Source organism: Myotis yumanensis, unplaced genomic scaffold (genome assembly GCF_028538775.1).
Source record: "Myotis yumanensis isolate MYYU_CA2020_CCGP unplaced genomic scaffold, mMyoYum1.0.hap1 SCAF_11, whole genome shotgun sequence".
Classification (NCBI taxonomy): domain Eukaryota; kingdom Metazoa; phylum Chordata; class Mammalia; order Chiroptera; family Vespertilionidae; genus Myotis; species Myotis yumanensis.
The window spans coordinates 30,423,649-30,438,562 of record NW_027223762.1 but is presented as its reverse complement, the minus strand read 5'-3'; the positions used below and the strand labels follow the sequence as shown (position 1 = coordinate 30,438,562).

Sequence of the window (14,914 nt, the reverse complement as noted above, 5' to 3'; positions counted from 1 at the left end):
CAGCTGCTCGTGGAATGTCTAGGATCCGAAGGATCAGAGAAGACTTATTTAATTAAAGTTATGCTTTAATGACATTTCCTGTCAGATTTTGGGAAAATGTCCAGAGGCCTTCAGCTCAAGAAACTACCATCATTAGAGAAAAGTCCAAGTGTTTACATAGTCTTCAATGGAAAATACCTCTAGATGCTCTTAGTTCTTAGTAACAAGTTTCTTTCTTTCCTTTTTAAAAATATTTTTTCGGCCCATAGTTCTTTTGTGCTCTGTGCATTGGCATCTGGAAGCTCTTGATATCTCTATTTCACCATCTTTTTAGTTCAGTTGTAGTATGTGTCTCCAGTACTTTTCTTGAGTTCTCCATTTTATCAATTACTCATTTATAATATGTTTGAGCAGCTCATTACTATGCTGGATATGATCAGAGATTTAAAGAAGGTATAAGAAAGATTATTTGGTTTACTGGAAAAAAATACATTGCAAATGAAAAATAAAAGGTAACATTTAAGTTCTAATTTATTTGTGCATGAAACAAATATTTATTAAACATGTGTACAGGTTAGAGTCAGGAGATGTTAGGAGACAAAATTACAGATAATTGAGACAGAAAGAAAATTAACCAATAAAAATTGACTCAGTGAAAATTGAGCCTGGGCTACTATGGAGATTAATGACGCTATGCACAGTGACAGGGAAGTTGGGCTAGACACACTGGATGAGTGGATAAGATGAATTATTGTCAATGAACATATAAACTATTTTTCAAAAAATACCATTGAAAGAGAAATAGAAGAGTAGTAAGAGAGAAATGGGATTTTTTTTTCCTATATAGAAGAGACTTGTATGTATACCTTTGAAGAACAAAGAAAAAAGCCAATTGAAAATGTTATAGAAATAAGGACCACGTGTAGGGAGCAAGAGATATGTAAAAATGGAGGCTTTAATCTCAAGTGGTTTTGTTTCTTAGACAAGTTGGAGGAGAGGTCATTTTTTGGAAGTAATGATAGCTGTTTGCAGTTGAAGGCGTAAGTAAAGAAAGGGGATTATATTTATAATAGCCATTATGGGGAAATTTGCCAGGAAATCAGAGAGATTTTCCATAAAAGGATGGATGGTCATTGGAAAGAGCTTAATTGAAAATAGACCTGTAGTTGGGCTGTGTATTTGTTGTTTTTCTCTTGAGTTCTTTATTACCTTGGAGCAGGAATGAAAAAAAAAAAATGATGGTAGGTAAGGAAAATAACATCGTGTTAGAGTCAGATTTGAAATTGAATTCCTTTTATATATATTATTAGATGTGTGACTTTGGTTAAGTTATTTAATCTAAAATAGACATAATACTTATATTACAAATTATAGTATTGGATGAGATCTTGTTGGAAAATCTCTAGTTAGAAGTTCTGTAAATATTTCCCCTTCCCCTCCCCCCCCCCAAAAGAGTGAGCCATAGCCAAAGATGGCATGGTAGTGTTAAATTAGAAAGTAAGGGTGACATTTATGGACCTAATTGTAGCTCCAGGCTGATTAAGAACTCTAGAGTAGGCAGGAAAAGTTTGTTTGACTGGATAAAAGGGGGGAGTTGAATGATTAAAGGTTCAGGCATAGGTATGGTGATATGGGAGTAATGATAGTTAAGGAATCATGGCACAAAAGAGGAATGGTGCCTTCACTGTAGAAGCCTGTATCTACCAAATAGGGAATGGATGAGGAGTTGTAGAGAGAAAAGAACTTGGGAAGTCACATTCTGTGGTTTATCAATAGACAAACTAGAATCTGTGAAAGCGATAGTTGGATAGACCTTCATTCAGGTGCTGAAATATATCTCAAGGATAAGGAAATGAATTCCGTGTGTGGTTTAAAAAAATAAAAGAAGAGGAAAAATAATGATTTAGTGAGGGTGGTGTAAGATTTGGTAATGAGAAACTAAGTGAGGATGGTGATCTCATGGTCCTGAGGTGGTAATCCCACCCATTCTGTCTGATATAGGACAGTTGAAATTTCCATAGAAGACAATTTCTGTTTGCCAAAGAAGTTTGAAAAAAAGGCTGAGAAATTGGTAGAATAAGAGAATTTTCCAATAAAAGGAAAATTGGGGGAATGGATGAACATGATTGAGTGAAGTACATGTAGATTAGAAAGCCCTTAAAGTCCAGATTTAGGATAACCAGAAGGAGATTTGTGTTTTATAGAGGGTTTCTAGAGAAAGTGATTAGGGAAGGAAGCATTGAGACGGGAAGCAGATTGGAACTATTGTAAGAGAGAGTGTAAGATACAGAGTTGAGACTGGCTTGGAGTCTTGGCATTGCTACTAGCTAATTGTGTGATTATGGACAAGTCAATCTCTGTGCCTCAGTTACTTTGCAGAATTAAGGGACTGAATGAGACCTCTGAGATTCTGGTAGGTCTCTCTGAGATCCCTGTTTACAATTCTAGATCATTGTCCAATTCTGTAATGATGGCAAGATTATATTTCTGCACTATCTACACTAATAAAAGAGAAACATGCAAATTGGTGTCACTCCGCTACACCACCAGCCAATCAGATGAGTATGCAAATTAACCCAATAAAGATGGCAGTTAATTATTTGCACACACAGGCAGGGAGTGAAGACTGAAGACAACATAAAAGGAAGCCAAGTGCTGCAGAAGGGAGTGAAGCTGCGGAAGAGCAAGCAGGGCGGGAGGGAAGCAAGCAGGGCGGCGGAGGCGGGAGTAAAGGCTGCCTCGGCGGGTTTGGCTCCCTTCTCTGCTTCGCTCCAGCCGCAGGAAGCCCTATTCTTGCAGGAATCTTCCTGCAACGGGCCTCTAGTCCAATATAATAACCATTAGCTACATATGGCTGTTGTGCACTTGAAATGTGACTAGTGTGACTAATGAACTGTATTTTTAATTTTTTAAATTTGTACTTCAATAGCCACTTGTGCTGCTGACTACCATATTTGACAGCACAGTTGTAGATATATCATTCTTGGGTTAATTTCTTTCCTACGACAATGTCTTTTATGCCTTTCTGGCAGTTGCCATCTGGTCGAGTTATTTTACTATAATTGATTTCTTTTGTTAAACTAAGAATGGAAAAGAGTATTGTCGTCTTCTACTATTATCTTCTACTATTACTAATAGCTTGTCCATGACCTACTGATTCAAACTTTTAAAAATGACAACTAAATATGACAGAGTTAAGTTTTTTTTAATCAATGAATTGTTTTGGTATTATAGTATAGTACTTAGAAACAGTGAATAGTGTTAATGTATTTAGGTCTTTGATATGTAAAATACTAAAAGTGATTCTGTGTTCATTTCCACATTTCCTTAGACCATCATAGAACTCTCTGAAGAACGGGATGGTCTTCATTTTCTACCCCATGCGTCTTCATCTGCACAGTCACCCTGTGGTTCTCCAGGCATGAAGCGGACAGAAAGTCGACAACATCTGTCAGTGGAACTGGCAGATGCTAAGGCCAAGATAAGAAGGCTGAGGCAGGAATTGTAAGTTGCCAATTTTCAAGCTTCATTGAATTTATATGGTTGAAAGGTGACCTAAACGATATTTTTAGGCTTATGGCATATAGATAGTAGTTCTTAATTGCTGGCCTGAGTCACAATTTTTACTAGTTTTTGTCAAAATGAGAAAAATGAGGAGACCAGCGTTAGGTTTTTTTAATGCTAAATCTTAAAAATCTAAAGGATGCCCTTGATTCTGGATTTATGCCCTACTTATCTAGTGTTAAAATGCCCTTTCTTTTATAAAATAATGTTCTTCCTTGGCAGATTGGGATCTCCTTAATATTTTTATTTTTACATGCTTTAAATACAAAACATTGACAACCACTGGTACAGATCAATAAGTTTAGCTCTTTTAAAATTAATGTTGTAGCCCTGGCCTGTGTGGTTTCAGTTAATTGGAGTATCATCCTGTGCACTGAAAGGTGGTGGGTTCAATTCCAGTCAGGGCACATACCCAAGTTGTGGATTCCATCCCTGGTCGGGGCATGTTAGGGAGGTGGCCAATCAATCTCTCTCTCTCTCTCTCTCTCTCTCTCTCGCTCTCTCTCTCTCTCTCTCCTCCCCTCTCCCTCTTTCTCCCCTCCCTCTCCCCCCCTCTCCCTCTCCCTCTCTCTAAAATCAATAAAATATACATATAAAAATAAAATTAATGTTATAAAAGACTGAATTGTTGACATACAGTTTTACAAATAATTTTGTGTGTGTATCTTCTGCATTGAGTAATTGAAATGCCTGACTCATGTACTTAGCAGTGGTAAATATTCAGATTGGTTGGTGCTGGTGAAATTTATCTTCCAAAGAACATTACAGAAAAGTCAGTATGTGTCACATAGGCATTCCTTGGTGAATCACATGTAAAGACATGACCAATCCCTGCTGGGGATTTTTTATTTTGCACTTCAAAAAGAACAAAGGATTTTTGTATTTGGACTTTTTCTTTTTGTTTTCTTCCCTGGAATTTGGGCTTTAGAGTATAGGTTTAAATTTAAAGCCACAATATAGCGATTAAGTTTATTTACTGATTGTTTAAAGCAGTTAGTTTAAGAAAGTGATTAAATATGCAAGGTAGAAAAAACACACAGTTTATAGAAAAATGTGAAAAAAAATAAATACAGCCTACATTGTGGATGTCTGCATTATTATGTATCTATTGCAGTGAACACGCCCAGGATATTCTATAAACAGCTGCACCAGGAAAATTAGGGAAGCGATTGCTGTTATTAGTTTGACTGGCAGTTAATGGATAGCCTAAACAGTGAACACTAGTTTGTTCCATATAATTTAGTACCATCTTCTCCAGTCTTTAGATAAAGCATGCAATTAGAACTGCAATGCTGGCTGTGAATTCATTTAACATTTTGCACTATAGAATTAGAATTTGATTTTTAAATAAAATTTACTTACCATGGAGTTATTAAAATTCCAAACATCTTAAAAGAGATTGATAAGATTTGATCTTTCATATGCTGATTAGAAAATGTAAAATTTTTTTTTTAGTAAATAAATATGCTGTATATAGCAAGTATTCCTACAAACTAGCATTTCATCAGATACTATCTAATATCTTTGTTGTCCTTAAAAATGTGTTCCTTGGTGGATTTCTTCTATTAAAATTTATTTTACATCTTTTTGCTGGGACAGATCTTTACTAAAGTGATGAAGTATGAAAATCAGGATGGATAAAAATAGTTCAGATGGCCTTAGACCTAATGGAAATAAATAATTATAATGAGAAAATGCAAATTAACTAATAACATACTTATGGGTGGTACATTATAATATAATTGCTTTTGACTTATTAACATACAGAGTAAAAGTATTATTTGCATTTTGGCTGGAAGAAGTAATTTCCTTAAAAATTACATTTTTATGCAGTAGTTAACACTATCAAAAGCTTTCTTTAATAATTTTTCTGCCTTCATGAATCCCATGTTTTCAGAGATTTTGTGTCACACAAATTATTCTTTTTAAAAATAACTTTATTGAGATATAATTTATATATCAGAAAATTTCTTTTAAAGTATACAATTCAATAATTTTTAGTATATTCATAGAGTTGCACAACTCTCACACATTGATTTCAAGACATTTTTGTCACCCCAAAGAGAAGGGCCATACCCATTATCAGTCAGTCCCAATACCTCTTTGCCCTTGACAACTCTTGGCAAACACTAATATATTTTCTATTTCCATGGTTTTGCCTATTCTGGAAACTTCATATAAATGGATTGTACATTATATGCCATTTCGTGACTGTCTTCTTCACTAGCACAATGTTGTCAAGGTTGATCCATGTTGTAGTATGTATCAGTGTTTCATCCTTTTTATGATTAAATAACATCAGATGGATATATACCATGCTTGGTTACTTATCAGTTGATGGGCATTTGACTTGTTTACATTTTTGGCTATTATGAATAATGCTCCTATGAACATTCATGTGCACATTTTTGTGTGGACATGATGTTTTCAATTCTCTAGGGTATATACTGAGAAGTGGAAATGCTAGGTCATATGGTAGTTCTATATTTAACATTTTGAGGAACTGTTAAACTATTTGGCTGCACCATTTTGTATTCCTACCAGCAATTTCTCCATATCCTCACCTATACTCATTTGACACCTTTTGATTATAGCTATCCTAGTGGGTATGAAGTGATATCTCATTGCGGGTTTGAGTTGCATTTCCCTGATGACTAATGATGGTGAGCATCTTTTTCTGTACTAATTGGCCATTTGTATATCTTCTTGGAGAAATGTCTATTTAGATACTTTTCTCACTTTTAAATTGAGTTATGAGGTAAACTTTTAAAAAATATATTTTTATTGATTTCAGAGAAAGGAAGGGAGAGGAAGAGAGATAGAAACATGAATGATGAGAGAGAATCATTGATTGTCTGCCTCCTGCATGCCCCCAACTGGGGATCGAGCCCACAACCCGGGCATGTGCCCTTGTTCAGAATTGAACCTATCTAATATCTTTGAACCTATCTAATATCTTTGTCCCTTCAGTCCACAGACCGACGCTCTGTCCATTAAGCCAGACTAGACCGGCTAGGGCCAAGCTCATGAGCTTTTGATACATTCTGCCTGAGTGTCACTTCTGGCTCAACACTTCTTAACTGAGTCACTCTGACCAAGTTAACCTCTTTTTTAAAAAAATATATTTTATTGATTTTGTATAGAGAGGGAGAGGGATAGAGAGTTAGAAACATCGATGAGAGAGAAACACGATCAGCTGCCTCCTGCATACTCCCTATTGGGGATGTGCCCGCAACCAACATACATGCTCTTGACCGGAATCGAACCCGGGACCCTTCCGTCCGCAGGCCACCGCTCTATCCACTGAGCTAAACCGGGTAGGGCTGACCAAGTTAACCTCTTTAAGGCTGCTTGGTTTCATAGCCTAATAACTAGGAATACTTCTGCCTATTGTCAGATTGTTATGTGAGGTAAATATGTAAAGTGAACAGTGTCTAGTATTACTAGTAAGTGCTCACTAAATGTGAGCTGCTATCAGTGCTATTATTTCTTAGAAGGCTCTTGTAAGGATTAAGTGTTTAGCAAAGTGTGAAGTGCTTAGCGAAAATGCCTAGCACAGGTAATGAGAGCTTGACAATTGTTAGCCAAAAGATAGGCCCAAAACATGAAATCAGCAAAAGAGTCAGTAAAGTTGGAAAACCCGAGTGTGAAGTCATGGAAGCCAGTGGAGAGATTGTCAAGAACAATGGAGTTAACGCTACTAAATTTTTCAGAGAGATCTGAAAATAATCCACTGGATTTGGGAATAAAGATGTAATTGACTCTATGAAAACCAGTGTTAGTGGGGATGTGTGGATGGAAAACCTTATTGCTATAAATATAGTGGTCAAATGGGTGCACAAATATTTGAACTCCTGGATAACTGTTTTGGAAAATTTATTTAAATGTATACCTCACATACACCAAAGTGAATTCCACATGGATTAAAGCAGCGGTCACCAACCTTGCAGACCTCACGGACCACCGGTTGGCGACCACTGGATTAAAGAGCTAAATGTAAAAAATGAGATAATGCTAAAAGAATCAGAAAGTAATATGCAGATGAGTATATATTTGTTCTCTAGGTAGGGAAGAACTGTACACAAAAGCAAAAAAAAGTATTTGTAAAAGGTGGTTGCTCTATTTGTATAAAAATATAAATATGTAAACATCCAGAAAAAAAATAAGTAAAATTAAAAGCATTTGACAATATTTCTCAGAAAGTAAAACAGAATTTTTATATGACCCTGCAGTTCCACTCCTAGATACTCTATATCCCCCCAAAATTTAAAACAGGAACTCAAACAGATACTTGTATGCCATTGTTTATGCAGTATTATTCCCAAAAGCCAAAAGGTAGAAACAACCTCAGTGTCCACGAACTGATGGATGGATAAACAAAATGTGCTATAGGCATGTGATGGACTGTTATTCAGCCATAAAAAGGGATGAAATTTTGATACCTGCTACAACATGGATGAGCCCGGAAAACAATTTGCTAAGTGAGAAATCAGATACAAAAGGACAAATATTTTATGATTCCACTTAAATGAAATATCTTTAATAGACAAATTCAGAACAGAAAGTAGATTAGAGGTAGAGGCTGAGGGGGTCTGGGGGAATTGGATAGTTATTGCCTAATGGGCACAGAGTTTCTGTTTGGGGTAATAAAAGAGTTTGGAAATAGATAGTCATGGTCGTTTAACAACATTTTAAATGTAATTAATGCCACTGAATTGTACACTTAAAAATGGTTAAAAATTGTACACTTAAAAATGGTACACTTAAAATTGCAGTTTTATGTCATGTATATGTCTGTATATATATGTATATATATTACTATAATAATAAATAGAATTTGTTTATACTTTTTGAAAAAATTGATAATCTTAATCTATAAAGAAATATTTGTAAGAAATCTTATAAATTGCAAAGTGTAATAGCTTTTTGTCATTTTAATGCCACAAACGTAAGAAAACAAATTTAGCCTTTCCTGGTGTTCAAATAAATGTAAATTAGAACAGTGACAGCATTTTTCAGTTGTTAAATTGTTTCACATATAGGCACTTTTATCCTCTGTTGTTGCCTTATAAATTGATAATGACTTTTCTGGAGGGCAGTTTGACAATAGTATATCAAGTACCTTTAAACCTATCATTTAGTTTTAGAAATCTGTCCTGTATAATGTACACTGAGTGGCCAGATTATTATGACCGGCCAGATTGTTATGACCACCCCATCAGTATAATGAAGTGAATTAGTTATGCAAATAATAATAATAATAATAATAATAGTAATAATAAAACCTTTAGAGTATTTGTTTAGGAAGTTTTCAATATTCAGTATTTTTAGAAGTGTCAATGAAGTACTGATGGGGTGGTCATAATAATCTGGCCGGTCATAATAATCTGGCCACTCAGTGTATAATGTATAATGAGTTCATTTACCAAAACATTATTTATTACTGTAAAGGATAAAATCCACTTAAGTAAATTAATTATGGTTCCTCTGTCAAAGGGACTATTTCTCCATTAAAAATTATAGTTTTGAGTATACCTGAAACCTGTATAATTTTATTAACCAATGTCACCCCAGTAAGTTCAATTTAAAAAACATTAAAAACATGAATTGGATATGCTAAAAAAATTATGGTTTTTAAAAAATGTATGGGTGTGAGAGATGTCAACAGCAGATTATTTTCTACAATGAACAGTTATCTTTTTTACTAAAAAACCAGAAAGTTGAAAAGTAGAGATAATGGAAACTTGATTTTGAGGAGATTGGCTCTGAAGGGCAGATAGAAAACTGAGAAAGTAAAGCAGTGTTAAGAGAAAAAATTTGGAGAGATTTGAGGATGTTTATAGGCTTCAGGAAAGAAACCAAGAGAATTGTAAAGATTTAGGTGTCTGTGTGGCAGGGTATAATTTCCTTTAGGCCATTGTGAATGTTGAAAATAGTTTGGAGACCTTTATAAGTCTCAGACCCAGATAGTATTGCATTGCATAAAAATTTGTTCAGCTTACTTGGTTTTGACTATGCAGAAGAAGAATGGGAATGGGAGATGTCAGGAAAGATGTAGAAAAACTACCTTATGAACTATGAGGATGCTAATCATTGAGGTTTAGGGGGAGTTTTATTGATGACATCTAATCATATAAATTCCTACAATCCATTTCCTTGTCTTTTTCCCCTGTGTTGGAGTCATGGCTAATACTATGTTCAACTAGACATTTAGTAATAATAATTTGTATTCATGAAGATGATTATAGTTTTTTAAAGCAGTAAGCTTACTTTTTAATAAATGTTTTTTGCACTTAAGGGAGGAAAAGACTGAACAGTTACTGGACTGCAAACAAGAACTTGAGCAAATGGAAATAGAACTAAAAAGGCTGCAGCAAGAGGTTTGTACCTGAAACTTTTATTACATAGGACCACTAAGTAATTGGAAATTGAAAATTGACTTTTCTCCTTATAATTTATAACGTTTACCTTAATACTTTCTGAGGTTACTGAGATTTCAAGAGATCTGATTACTTTTTCAGTGTTTTTCTCTTCAAAAATGCCAGAGCCAAAACTAGAAATCATAGTCTGTGGGCTTTTTTTTTTTTTTTTTTTTTCTGTATCAGTGCTGTTTAAACTTTGCTAAGATTCAAAGGAGCCTCAGGATTAGGACGGTTCCAAGTTTCTCTTTTTTATGTAACTGGCTTCTGTGGGCTTGGAAGCTGAAACAACTACACTATAAATTGTGGCTGCTAATGTATATATCTCCTTAGGTCTCCACTCTCTGATGGTGCTTTATGTTATATAAGACAGAATGCCTTTAATTTTTCATTCTTTTCCTATTAAATAAGGTAAAACTTTTTACTTAAAAAAAGGTTTTTGTTTTTTTTTACTAAAGTGTGTTTTCTTTGCATCTTTAACCAAGATTTGTTTAAGAAGTTACTTCTTTTAATCACTGTATAGTGTTTTGTTTTCATTGGTATGGATTGAAGTAAAGATAGACAATTTTCTTTACCTTACCTCCCCTAACCTGCATTTTAAATTCAGGGAATACTGCACTTGCAGGGTCATAAACTGGGACTTTTCTGTTCTCTTCTTTTTTTATTATTTGTCCTTTCTAGATCTGTGAGATTGGACATGATAATCTTTATTTCTAGATATGCTGTGGCTGCTCTCCCACGTCTTGGTAGCAGGGTTTTTTTGTATCAGTGTTACCTCCAAAACAGTGGTTCTCAATCTTTTTGGTCTCAAGACTTTCTTCCACTCTTAAAAATTAGTAGGATTATATCTACTGGTATTTACCAAATTAGAAATAAAAGCTGAGAATTTAAAAAATATTTATTAATTTATCTTAAAGACAATATCCAACCCATTCCATCCTATATAATAAAAGCCTAATATACTAAGTGTCCAGTTGTCCAGTCGTCCGTTCAACCAATCAAAGCATAATATGCTAATGATATGCTAAGACCACTCAACTGCTCGCTATGACGTGTACTGACTACCAGGTGGCAGACGCTTCAACCGGTAGGTTAGCTGGGGTCCCACCGATCAGGACTGAGTGAGACGGGCTGGATAAGCCCTGGAGCCCTCCCGCAGTTCCTCCCTGGCTGGCCAACCTCCTGTGTCTCTCCCAGGCCCCGATCATGCACTGGTGGGGTCCCTCAGCCTGGCCTGCACCCTCTCGCAATCCGGGACCCCTCAGGGGATGTCGGAGAGCCGGTTTCGGCTTGATCCCACAGGCCAGGCCGAGGGACCCCACTGGTGCAGGAATTTGTGCACCGGGCCTCTAGTGTTAAAGTTTAAAGTATAAAGTTTATATTTTAAGTAAATATTATTTTACAAAACAAAAACTATTTACATTTTTGCAAATCTCTTTAATGCCTGCCTTAATTGAAGACTACTAGATTCTCGAATCTATTTCTGAATTTATTCATTTATGATACTACATGCCATGTAGCTTCAGAAAACTCTACTGTGCCCTCATGGGAGAATGAGAATGAAAAAGAGAAATAATGTATTAGGATTATTTTGAAAATAGTTTTGACCTCATGAACTCCCTGAAAGGATTTCAGGAAACCACAGAAGTCCCTGTATCACACTTTAATAACTAGTGTTCTAAAGGATTAAGGATTACGAGAAGGTTTTTTTGAATTTTAATATTTGTCTTAAATGGCATTAAGATATGCATTAAACGTATGCACTAATCATTTTACTTGGAAGCATTAAAAAACCAGCAGGGTTTTAGTATGTTATAGTATATCTGAATAGAACCATTATTTCTCTAAAGTAACTAATGATCAACTTTAATAATACAGTTTGGCTCTTTTTTGTGTTCCCTGTCCTGTATTTTAAAGTTAACTTTCTTTTAATCTTAAATTAATTGCAAATGGTTTTGTTAGGTAAGGTTAACTTATTTTAAAACATCCTGAGTAATTTTTACATTCCAGATTTTTTAGAGTGGAAGGGGGAGGTGAGGCGGGAGTGGGGAAAGGGGGAACAGAAAGAGATAGAGCGTGAGAGAGAGACAGAGACAGACAGACATGGATGTGAAAAAGACACATCGAATGGTTGCCTCCCGCACACACCCCAACTGGGGCAGAGATCGAGCCTACAACCCAGGTATGTGCCCTTGACTGGGAATTGAAACCAAGGCCCTTCGGTGCATAGGCCCAGGCTCTAACCACTTTGTCACACTGGCTGGGGCTATATCTCCCCATTTTAAAAAACAACTTAATGGAGGTATAATTTACATACCACAAATCCACACTTCTAAGGTACATAATGTATTGATTTTTTAGTAGATTCATCAAGTTGTGCGACGAAGGAAATAGAAAATACTATTTAAAATATTAATATTTATTTATGTTTAGAACATGAATTTGCTTTCGGATGCTCGTTCTGCAAGAATGTACCGAGATGAATTAGATGCACTTCGAGAGAAGGCAATCAGAGTTGATAAGCTTGAAAGTGAAGTCAGCAGATATAAAGAAAGGCTGCATGATATTGAGTTTTATAAAGCAAGAGTTGAGGTATGTTGCATAATTTAAACCATTCACAATTTATTACTTTAAAAACTGTTTGATTTTCAAAATTCAATGAAAATACACTTAATAAATGAATGGAATTGTTGAAATGTTAGCAAACTAAATACATTTAGATGTTTATTTTATGATAGATCAGCATATTTCTTAGAATTTACAAAGGGATATTTAGACATTATTAATTTTATTTAAGTCTTTGGGGCTCTTCTTTTATCCCTTTATTTAACATTATAGGTAGAGCAGATTTTTGAAGTCCTTCCCTCATAGTCAAAATAAAGTATTTCTCTCTACTAATTTTAAACTTGTTCCTAGGAGTGAAAACAGACGTATTTGCTGACTCAACTCAGAATGCTAAATTAGGATCAACGAAATCACTTGTGTTTGCACACCTGCTCATAAACTCTTTCTCAATAAATCATATAAACATCTTATATAAACAAATTAGAAGAAACATTTTTCCATACTTAATGATTATTGTACAATGTTGCATGAAGTTGAGTTTGACATTGACAGCAAAAAATTGATAATCTTTGCATCTGCATCCTTTTTTCCTTTCTTAGTTAATTTCTTCATTGTCTGCAAACAGTGGAGATCTTGGTCATGTTTATTATGGGGATAAGAAGGAAGGAGTATGCAAAAATTAAGAAGTGAAAACATTATAAGAAATCATAGAACATTTGAGCCTGAAAGTTATAAAAAATAGACCAAATAGACTATAAAAATAAGGTACATATTAATTCTTTGCCAATTTTTTAAATGAGTATATGGCACTGTTAAAGGATCCTTATAGATGCCACTGTTTTAATATACTTTCTCTTGAAGTTAGCTTATAAATTACAGGCATAAAGCTTAGCAAGATAGATTTGTGAACATATGTCTTCAAAACAGATGTAGGGGTTTAAAACATGTCCTCAAGATGCTATGTAAAATATTTATTGATAAAGCCTTTATTTATGATTTATGTGAGTATTAGTTCAAAGTCTTGGAATTTTACTCAAAAACCCCAAACCCTTCACTTCTAAATTACAGTTTAAGTGGAGAGAATTCTTTAAATCTATTTCAGTAAATAAATTAAGTTCTAATTCTATGGAGATTTATGTGTTAAATATCTGCAAGACTCTCTATACTTAGTTTTTTCTCCTTATGATTAAGGGATTTAAATGTACCCTGACAATTTTATGTGAAATTATAGTAGTATTACTCATTCTAATAGAAGTACTGAGTGTTTTGTTTGCATAATAGCTTAAATTTTGGGGGAGAACTAAAGCCAAGAAAATATCAACTGTATTTTTATTAGTTAGTAGCTTTACTCTTGCACAGAACTGTTAATAAAGACAGATTAATGTCTTTTTAAATAAGTTTTTATTGGTTTTTTGTAGAGGAAGGGAGAGGGAGAGAGATATAGAAACATCGATGAGACAGAAACATCGATTGGCTGCCTCCTGCATGCTCCCCAAGGGGGGTCAAGCCTGAACTTGGGTATGTGCCTTGACTGGGAATAGAATTGGCAACCTCTTGTGCATGGGTTGATGCTCAACCACTTGAGCCACTCTGGCCAGATTAATGCCTTATTTTACAACCAAGAATTTTTATGTTTCAGACTTTAAAAAATTAACAGAAATTAACATGTTTGTGATACAGCCTGTTTGAAATGTTTATAGGAATTAAAAGAAGACAATCAAGTTTTACTAGAAACAAAAACCATGTTGGAAGACCAATTAGAAGGAACTCGAGCTCGTTCTGATAAATTACATGAATTAGAGAAAGAGAATTTACAACTAAAGGCCAAACTGCATGATATGGAAATGGTAAGTATTGTAAGGGAGATTAATTGCATGACCTCTGAGGAAGCATTCTGAAATTCATCTGACTTCCCTATAATGACAAAGGACAGTAGTGTCCTAGATGCTTTAACAAAGAAGAGATGAGCTAAATAAATTCAGTGCTTGCAATTTTGTGGACGTGGGGAGTAGTGGAAATTTCTGCTTTTGTTATAGAGGGGTGTTATTGATTTTGCCTTGTATTTTAAAAATAAACTCTAATAAGCTATTTGGTAAAATGCCTTTAAAATACAGAAATAAAACTATTTAGCATTGAGTCAGAATCTCTTGTTATATTACTAAATTAATATGTTGACTATGAAGAAATGTTTTCAGTGTCCCCAAAGCTCACTTTAAAAGGATATCAGACACCTGGTCAGTATAATGACCAATTGTGATTATAATAACTGGTGATTGCCTTTAAACTGTGAAAATTTTAAGCAACTCAAAATTTATCCTCATTATTTAGTTTCTGATAAATAAAAGTTATAAGTAATAAAATATTAGCTTGAGATTATACTGTTTCTT

General features: G+C 34.6%; 1 protein-coding gene across 5 annotated transcripts in view; it reads left to right on the top strand.

The window, feature by feature from the left end:
• The window catches only part of CCDC88A (coiled-coil domain containing 88A), a 109,487-nt gene that overhangs the window by 45,905 nt on the left and 48,668 nt on the right, over positions 1–14,914 (top strand). For all 5 annotated transcript variants that reach the window (XM_070429236.1, XM_070429238.1, XM_070429237.1 and 2 more), the window contains exons 8-11: positions 3,311–3,483; positions 9,842–9,923; positions 12,396–12,554; positions 14,228–14,374. In XM_070429236.1, the coding sequence (XP_070285337.1) occupies positions 3,311–3,483; positions 9,842–9,923; positions 12,396–12,554; positions 14,228–14,374 (561 nt within the window). The remainder of the gene's footprint in view (positions 1–3,310; positions 3,484–9,841; positions 9,924–12,395; positions 12,555–14,227; positions 14,375–14,914) is intronic.